The following is a 9,047-nucleotide window of genomic DNA, read 5'->3' on the forward strand; positions in this document are numbered from 1 at the left end:
ACTTCATAGCTGGGCCTGCAGCAGAAAAGCCAAGAGAACCTGGCCAACATGGCGTCGTCCTGGGCAAAAGCTAGATGAAGGGGCTTCAACAGGGCTGTGGTCTGGTGCTGAAAACATGTAGCAACCTCCCCAAAGAGTGTCTGAGGACAGTGCTGTGTGTGTCTTAGTCTTCAACAGTGTGCGATGCTCAGCAGTGAGGACCCCTCTGTCCCTAACATTCAGCAATGAGTCTCCAGAGGCCGCAGCCAAGCAGGGCTCCCCCAGTCTTCTACACAGAAAAGGCTTTCCAGCGCCCCACTCACCTCCAGCTACCACAAGGGCTTCTGGGTAGCTCCTTTTGCCATTTCAATGGCTTGGGAATTCTCACTCTGGCAAGAAGCTTCCTTCTTCTTCTCTGCCGGTCCCAAGGTGACTGTTACCAGATCCCTGCCTCCTTTCCCTTGCCCCCACCTCCACCTTTGGTACATTTGCTCCCTATTTTCATAAAACAATCATTATCCTTGTGAAGATGCTTAAATCAGTAGCCAGTGACCTTAAGAAAACGAAAACTGGATTGTAATGTACAAGGTGGATGTTAGTAAGTCACCACTATTGGTTGCTCAGGTGTGAGAAGGACAACATCACACTAACACAAGGTGTAATAATAAAGGAGACTGCCAAGGGCGGGAAAGGGTGAGTGGGAACCTCATATTTTCCAATGTTTTTCTGAAAATCTTAAGCTGCTTTTTTAAAAGTTAAAACATAATGTGAATATTTTTACAAACTATAACCATCCAGTAACATCTTTTTAGGGACTTACCTTGTTCAGGCAAAGTCGAGGTGGTTCTGGAGAAGTTAAGGGATGAGGCCTTCGATGGAAAAGCTTCTGAGGCTGTGAGAACTTAGGAGACAGCTGTTTTATACAAAGCACATGGAGACTTTGAGGGGACGAGTGGAGTAGGAGCCCTAGAGTAGAGTCAGGTGGGGTGGGGCAAAGGTCAAGGATCTGTGGGGAAGGCAGTGACTGCCTGGAGTTATCCACAGCCTCTGGCTCTAAAAATCTTCCCTCTTCCCTGAGCTTTGAGCAAAGGGTGTTTAGTAAAAATATCCTTAAAGCTGAGTGCTCCAAAGCCTCTCACTCGCCCCACTTCCAGTTGTGGGTCTTCGTGTCAAGTACATCTACCGGAAGAAGAAGCTTTTCTGAAGACTGAGTGGCGCCTAATTTATGGGTGCCAGAGAAGACCTGGAGGGAAGGTATGACCAAAATACATTTTATTAAAAATGTAAAGTAAAATTTAAAAAATAATTAATGGGGATCAATTGTCCAATTTTGCCACAAAATGGAAGCCAGACAACAACCTGGAGGGAAGAACGCTCCATCCCAACCCAGGAAGTGTGCACACCAACTCATTTCCCCGCCTCAGCTCCCTCATGGGGCCTCCCCTCCAGTCCCCGAGCTTTGTGGCTCTCTGCCTGGCTCCCACAGGGAGAGAGGATGTGCCTGTCAGAAGACCTCCTTGATCTTTGGGGTGCTCCAGGAAAAACCAGGGAGAATATTGGCTTAGCTAGCCTGGGCCTGGTGTTCCTCTGCTTTGAGGATCAACCAAGGGCTGCTCTTCCTTCCTTTAAGTCACTGCTGAAGGGAGAAATGACACACACATTCATACTTTCTCCCACCTGCATTTTCTGCATCCTGCTAGAGCAAACACATTGTGCTAAACAGTGGGGTCCTTTGAGAGGAAGCAACTCCCGTTACCACTTTTTCTTGACTTGACAGGATGGTGACAGATGCTGAATTCCTTATGAACCAAAGGTACCCACCTCTGCCTCATACCACATCACAAGGAAGCCCAGCTCTTGAGTTTCTGAAGTACATGAAGAATTCATTTGGGTGGAGCCAACAGAATAAGTAAAATTCAAAAGGGAGACGTGAACACAGGGACAGATTGAGCACTTTTAAAAGAAAAGGTAGGTAGCTCATTTCTTCATGGGAATTCAAGTGTGATCTATACCTTCAGTGTACTTTAAACAAGGGGTCTTCCTTCTCCACACAAGTCTCTTTACCCAGGGGATGGATATATATATGATATAGATGCTGACCCATCACAGTGACAGGCACACTTAAGTGCTAGATACCACATGGAGAGCATTTCCCACTTTATCAAATACAGCAATGAAAAAGAAAATACAGGTGGCCCTTTGCTTTATAGGTATAGAGTATATTTGGAGAATGCCAAGGCTTTCTTCCATGGGAGTGGAAATGATGGTTGATAGCCTTTGTTAGGGAGGATGCAGAACTTTGGGAACCTACAGACTCTCTGCTTGAAATGCTTCTCCTCTCTGTGTAAACCGGGGCCTTCTGCTGAGTTGAGGGGAGATCTGACATTGGTTTCCTAGCTGGGTGACACAATTTTTGAAGCAGCTATGGGAACAGCCATCGAAGCAGGGTTAGCCGGGCAGAAGGGGCATTGCTGGAGCTGCGCAGGCACTGTAGGTGCTGAGGAAAGTCAAATGTTCTTCTTAGCACAAACGGAACTGGCTTTGGGGCCCTTTGTAGTCTTCTCCACAGTGGGTCCCTCTGCTCCGTCTTTGACAGGAGTCTGACTCTTCGCAGTCTTGGGTTTGGCCTCTGTTTCAGACTTCGAGAGCATGATAGGCTCCTCCTGCCTTTCACAGTTCACTTCAGGGTTAACCCAATGAGAGTAGAATGTCATCTTATTCTCCACGTCAGCTTCTGGGGGTTCTGGAGAGGGGGAACTCTGGTGAGTGTCATCTCTGCTGCCAGACCCTCCAACTCTAAATTCTATTTGAAAATGAAGCCCCTTCTAATGCTGGACTGGCATTAGATGGCCAGCAGTTGATGGCCCAGTAGGTTGACATTGTAAGGTCTGACCTTGTAAGGGCTGGGCACCATAGGCTGGGAATTCTCAGGAACCTTTGGGTGAGATCATTTGGTTTAGTCTATTGGCTGTGCAGATCATTTTCCTGTCGTATCTGCCCTGAGGGAATCCTGAAGGGTGCTCTGAAAGCCAAGGGGATAGAGATGATGGCTTTCCAGATGGATGTCTCCCTAGCCCCTATTCCCTAGAGGCAACTAACTTGCTTAAATTAAAATTCTACCTGAGAAAGATTCTGAGGAGCCAATGGGAAGTCAAGCGGGCCTGGGCTTCTGCTTAGAAATCTACAGGCACATGGACCTCAGCGAAGCGTGTGCTGCGCTCTGTGGTTCTGGGCTGGTTTGAATCCCACTAGGTCCTCTGTCTTCCCTGCTTAGGCCAGGACTGAGCGTCACCCTGGTCCGAGGGGTCCGGGAGTTCTTGGGCTGGATTCACTTTCCCCCAGCCACACACAAAGAACCTGGGTCTCTACTGTGTTCCGCACCGCATTGGGAGATTGGAAACACTCCCTGAGACCCTGAGGGTACTGCACTCACTCCAGGCTGCCCTTGGCTCTTCTCTGCTGTCTTTACTTCAGCTGAAAACTTTCCTTTCAAGATCACCCAAGCTCTGAGGGACATGGGGGTCCTGGTGGGAGGGGAACCCTGGAGCAATGCTTTCCTTTGCTTGTTTGGATTCCCAAAGGTCTCCTGTGTAGATTCTTTGGCAAAAAAAAAAAAAAAAAAAAAAAAAAAAAGGTGTTACCTGTCCTCCTGTCTGAATGAGGCTAGGATGTATCTCTAGGAATTTCTTTTTCAGGTTGAAATTTAGTTTGGGGAAAGATAAATGTTTTGAATGACTATGGAGCATCAGGACATGACCTCGACCATACTTCAGCCTGGACACAGACTCTGCATAAGGTGTCCTGGCACTCTGAACACCTGGCCAGGACTTAGTACGCCACTACAAAGGTAAGACTGAGTCAGAGACTCCAGTGGGCTCAGGCCCCATATCTGTCCTTGTGTGCTGGCTAGGATTGTGAGAGTAATAGCCCAGAGACATCCACAAAACAGCAGCAACCCCGGGAGGAAAGCAATCTTGTTTTCAGTCTCTCAATGGTTCCCTGAAACAAGGCATAGGCAGTTCAGGGTCGTTGGTAACATCTGGCCACTCTGCTCCTAGTGGTCAAGGCTATCAGCCATCAGCAATCTGATCTAAGCCCGGGGCTGATTATTATCTATATGCCTCAGACTTACTTGTCTTCCAGGGAAGAACAGAACCAAGTTGCCCTCAGAGTTCCCGGTACCTTGCAGAGAATGATTCCCAATCTCAGGGATTACAGATGGAGGCGGGGATGGTGCTTCAGCATATCTACGTGTGATCTGTGGACCCTGCCACAATGTTTGGGTCTAATCGGTCAACTGTAGACTGGCCCTGACCTATAGACTGCAGCAATAGGTCAGTACAGGTCACTATCCTTAAGGGCTGCCAGGGCCCAGCACAACTCAGGGCTGTGCTGCATCAGGACACAGGCTGCTGTTCAGCAGGGGAAGAGCTAGGTCTTTAACAACAATTAAGTAACCTGCCGTTTCAATCGCTTCGGAGCACAACCCTAGCTGGAACACTCCAGGACAAGGCTGCTACCTTCTTGAGGTCTAATCAGGGAGATGCCTGGGTCTGCTGAGGCCGGCTGTAACACAGCTCAGAGTTTACATTGTGTGGTTCTCTGCATCTACAGAGCTCTCCGGATGAGTGGCAGGACCCCCTAAGGCTACAGCAGCCATACTCACAGGTGGCACACAAGGACTTCACACTTGGCCAGAACCGGGACATTAATCTGGGTTTGTCCATGGAAATGCCCAAGTTTGAGAATGTGGGGAAAGAAGCTAGAGTGCAGGAAAATTTAGGTAATGTAGAGATAAAGGAGAAATTGAGTAAGAAAGTCCCATAGCCCTGCCCCGACCCTGACCCCTGTTGTGGAAAGATCCCTAAAGGCTGACTCAAAACCCCTTATGCAGAAGATAACTACAGAACAGAACTAGAGATGCCACACTGGTGTTTTGGTGTGAGCTCTGCCTGTGCCACACTCCTTCAAGGCAACGTATAAAGGCCACTAAAATAAAAGATGGAGAGCACAAAACCTAAGCCACAGAACTCCTCCACAGTTCAAGGGAAAGCCCATGTGAAAATGCACATCTGTATACCCTCCTCTACAAGCACCATGGGGCCTTTTGGATCCAGGAACAAGCAAGTGAAGGGAATGTGAGGGCACAGAGTATTGTTTTAGGTTCAGGAAGCTCTGGGTCCTGGGAAAAGGAAGGAATCTAGTATTCAAGGGCTGCTGACCTTTGTTCTTCAAGACAAGTTTCCTGTTTTTCTTCCTCTTCTTTGGCTGGTTTGCAGGGACCCCAGGCTCTTCCATACTTGAAGATGACAGAGACCCTGCATCCTGGGACACGTTTGACCCTTGAGATTTTTGGCTTTGCTGATGATCAGGACAGTAATACTGGAAGTTGACATCAGCAGTTGACGGGGCAGCTGACCGAGAAGATTTCTGATCTGTTGACTGTGACGGTGAGAAGCTGGGTGCCAGTGACATGTCTCTGGAGTGTTGCGAACAGAGCTCTGAATTCTTGTCACACAACAGTTTGGATGAAGACAATGCCTCCAGGCAAGAAAAGCTCTGTGACTGCCTCAGTGAAGTACAAGAGGTCTCTTTGTTCTCACACCCCAGCAACTGCTGGATTTCCAGGGCCATAGCATTGCAGATTGGGCAGGAGGGATCTGAGCACAGGAGCCTCCGTATACTTTCTTCCTGAGGAAGCCAGCCCTGGCTAGAAAGGGAAATGGCAACCATTAATGACAACCCAAACATCCTGGGCCTATTCCTTCTGCCGTCTACCACTCTGCTTTCCTTCCTAGCAAGGAAGGAAGGTGTAGTAAGGTGTGGGGGTTGGGCTGAGAGTCTGGGGAAGACTATTGCAGGGTGCAGCCCTCAGAGAGAACTGGAAACTTGGGTCAGTTTCTACCAACCGTACTGAGAAGCAGGCAGATGAGGACCAAGTGATTAGACCATGGGGTACCACCGAGGATACCACCACAGAAGCCTGAATCACTTTTATTTGGAAGCTCAGAAACCTGGTGCCTGGTGAATAGAAGGTGAGAAATGAGGTCCTCATTTTAAGAACTCAGGTGTCCCTGCTGCTGTCTGTCCCCAGCATATCTTGAGAATCAATCCCATCCTATAGAGGTCCTAGGATAAGAATAAGATGGCTGACTGAGCATGTCCCTGGAACTGGTCTTATGGAAGACTAGGTTTGTCAGCTGCATTCAGCCAGATCCAGAGCCCTACCTTGAAAGGGCGCAGAGATGGGACAGTAATGGTTTCTTTATGCCAAGCCTATCCTCTTGACTGGGTCACTTGCCCCACGACACAAACAAACGCCAGCACTAGTTAACCCTGAAATGCAGCCACTAGAGTAAAAGGGGTGGCTCTTCCCTCTTGAGACATCTCTGCTCTGGACTTCTGGACTTCTCAGCTTGGACTGATAAGCTCCATGGTGTCTCTCTCTCTATCAACACCCCACCCTCATCCTTCCCCTGTCCAGGCAAAGCCATTATCATATGCAGGCCAGGAGCTGGCAGACCAGACGGCAGGAGTCACCTTTTCATAACGGAGAGCAGCTTCCGCAGCTTCTCAGTTTCTTCCTTGGAGGTCCTCTTAGCTGAAGGGGGGGGGCACAGTGTCAGGCAGAACAGAAGGGTGAGGGGCAACCTGTAAGAAGCTGAGGGCTTTTGAAGGACAGGTGACCAACAACCCGAGAGGAAATACTCCAAGTACAACTTAACTGTTTGTTTGCTGTCCTATACCTAATTTCACTTGATCTTCACCACTCTGCTAGTGCGAATTTTGTGGAGAAGATGAAGGTGACATGATGCCCACAGGGCTTTAAAACTCAATGACAGAACTGAGAACATTGTCTCTATATCCTTGTACTTTATCTCAGGAAGGTCAGACAGGGGATGGTCCTGGCCTCTTCCCCACCCACATAAGTCTCCTTTAGTTGTCATGGGTTTATGTTACAGTCTTCAAGGGTTGTAAACACCTGGCTTCCGGTGCCAGTCATCACAGGGTCAGGGTCTGTGGAAACCTCACCCACAGGGGTAAGGGGTCAAATAAATTGGGATTTACCTCTTGATGTTCTATCTCCGGGCCTTTGTTTGATTCTCTGATAACACTTGAAAGACAGAAGATTAGAATATAAAATGGGAACACCAATTTTTTTCATGTCTTAAGTGATAGAAAATTCAGAAATATCCCCTAATCTTTTTCTGTAATCTAGCTTTGTGCTTCCTCTTTCTTTTCCATCTCATCACTCCAGCGTGTCATTCTTTCATTTCTGGCTCACTTTAAGGCTCTTCCATACTCTATACCATCCATCCCATTTCATGAACAAGTTCTATGGTAGACTTGGGACAGGAAGAAAGATGGGACAAATTAAACAATGGACAATACTAGAAACCAAAGGACTTCAGTTATCAGTGTCTTCCTTAAGCAAGATCCAAATCAGAGCTGATCTAGGATCCAGTGAAGAAATTATTAAAAAAAAAAAAAAAATCAATGGGTACGATAACCAAGAGATGGTGAGGGATAAACATCTTATAAACAACACATTCAGGCCTGGTCTAGAATTTTCCTACCTTATAACAGCTCTTGTCAGGTCCCAACATTAATCCTTGATGGCTCCTTTTCACATGCCAAATAATTAATGCAATAATGAAGATAGATCCGTAAGTATATAGTGGGTACCCCACATCCCACAGAATAAAGGTAGGGCTCAGCATCACTCAACTTCCTTAGTCATCCCCTCCTCGGCTTCTGGGGTGTTAGAATGCAGTGCCTCTGAGTTCTAGAGTTTGGCTCTCTGCCTCACAGAAGATATACCCAGACCACCAAACTACATCACAAAGCCCTCCTGTTCCACAGCACAGGCATAAAATTAAAGACCTTTTTCCATCTTGGATAAACTCATGTGGTAGTTCAGTGTTCAGGCAAGGGTGTCAGAGTCTGTGATAAAGATGCTATGGACACAGATGCCAAATACTCCTTCATGCTTTCCTACTCCCTGTAGTGTGATAGCTCACTTCTCTGTTAATTCCACCATCTGGCCACTGTCTCCAGATAACTGAGTCTTTATGCAAACTACATACACTTTAAGCAAGATGGAGGCTAAGTCCTGGGGAGATAACTAAAAATCATACAACAGAGTTATGCAGGCACCGCATTGTTAAATCTTAAAAACATAATTTTAATGTCATAAGCAATGACTGATAGATGCTATTGAAATATTTAGGATGGGGTTCATGTAAAATGGATCAGGGGCAAAAAGGAAAAAACTTTCTGGCTTGCTATTTATTTATATCTGGCTATTTATTTATTTTTGTTTTTTTGAGACAGGGTTCCTCTGTTTAGCTTTGGCTGTCCTGGAACTCACTCTGTAGACCAGGCTGGCCTTGAAGTCACTGAGATCTGCCAGTCTCTGCCTTCTGAATTTGGGGATTAAAGGTGTGTGCCACCACACCCCAGCTGCTGTTCTCTTAAATATTTCTATAAAGGACTAATCCTAGGCTGTGAAGTCTCTCATGAAGTGGACGGGAAGATACTATGAGCGGCACCTTCCACAGAAGCACATGAATGAGACTAACTCTGAAAGTTCTGTGCAAGGCACTATTCAATTGTCTCTGCAGATCTTGTCTCACCTGACCTATCCCTTGAAATAGGTTATTGGCAAGACTTTTGATTAAAAACTACAAATCTGTGAGTCTTTAGTTGAAACCACCATGATTACAATATTTGACTGAAAAAGTGTTTCATGAAATTTTGAATGCCCTTAGGCATAGCGAAATTTCCTCCATTCAATGCCAATGCCTATGCTTCCTGCTGTCTACTGATTCGCCATTAATGTCAGCATCATAGTTCCTAGCGACAGGACCCTGTATCTCCAACAATTTCCTTGAGATAGTCTTGTTCTGATTAAGAGTGGTCTTGGTTCAAAGTCTCTGGAAAGGCCATTTGGCCCTTCCTTCAGCATCCAGCTCCCCAACAAACAGCCATGGGAAGATTTTGATATGTGCTCACCCTGTTAGACAGTAGGTGGGAAGAGAGGTAGGTAAGTAACAAGTTCATTGCCT

General features: G+C 46.8%; 1 protein-coding gene across 1 annotated transcript; it reads right to left on the minus strand.

The window, feature by feature from the left end:
• Nucleotides 1-1,236: 1,236 nt before the first annotated feature.
• Nucleotides 1,237-7,700, minus strand: Spata31f3 (SPATA31 subfamily F member 3). Its single transcript, XM_021634430.2, has 6 exons — nt 7,557-7,700; nt 7,048-7,093; nt 6,520-6,580; nt 5,202-5,689; nt 3,079-3,081; nt 1,237-2,722 (listed from the first exon to the last, which is right to left on the minus strand). The coding sequence occupies exons 1-6, from the start codon at nt 7,698-7,700 to the stop codon at nt 2,487-2,489; spliced, it is 978 nt and encodes a 325-aa protein (XP_021490105.1). The 3' UTR covers nt 1,237-2,486.
• Nucleotides 7,701-9,047: the final 1,347 nt, after the last annotated feature.

Source organism: Meriones unguiculatus, chromosome 1 (assembly GCF_030254825.1).
Source record: "Meriones unguiculatus strain TT.TT164.6M chromosome 1, Bangor_MerUng_6.1, whole genome shotgun sequence".
Lineage (NCBI taxonomy): Eukaryota > Metazoa > Chordata > Mammalia > Rodentia > Muridae > Meriones > Meriones unguiculatus.

Excerpts from the sequence above, each read along its gene's own strand:
- Spata31f3 (XM_021634430.2), bottom strand. The coding sequence starts at position 7,700 with ATGCTGAGCCCTACCTTTATTCTGTGGGATGTGGGGTACCCACTATAT. Across the intron at positions 7,094-7,556 it reads CTGACAAGAGCTGTTATAAG|TGTTATCAGAGAATCAAACA; the intron begins GTAGGAAAATTC and ends CTGTCTTTCAAG. Across the intron at positions 5,690-6,519 it reads CTGCTCTCCGTTATGAAAAG|CCAGGGCTGGCTTCCTCAGG; the intron begins GTGACTCCTGCC and ends TTCCCTTTCTAG.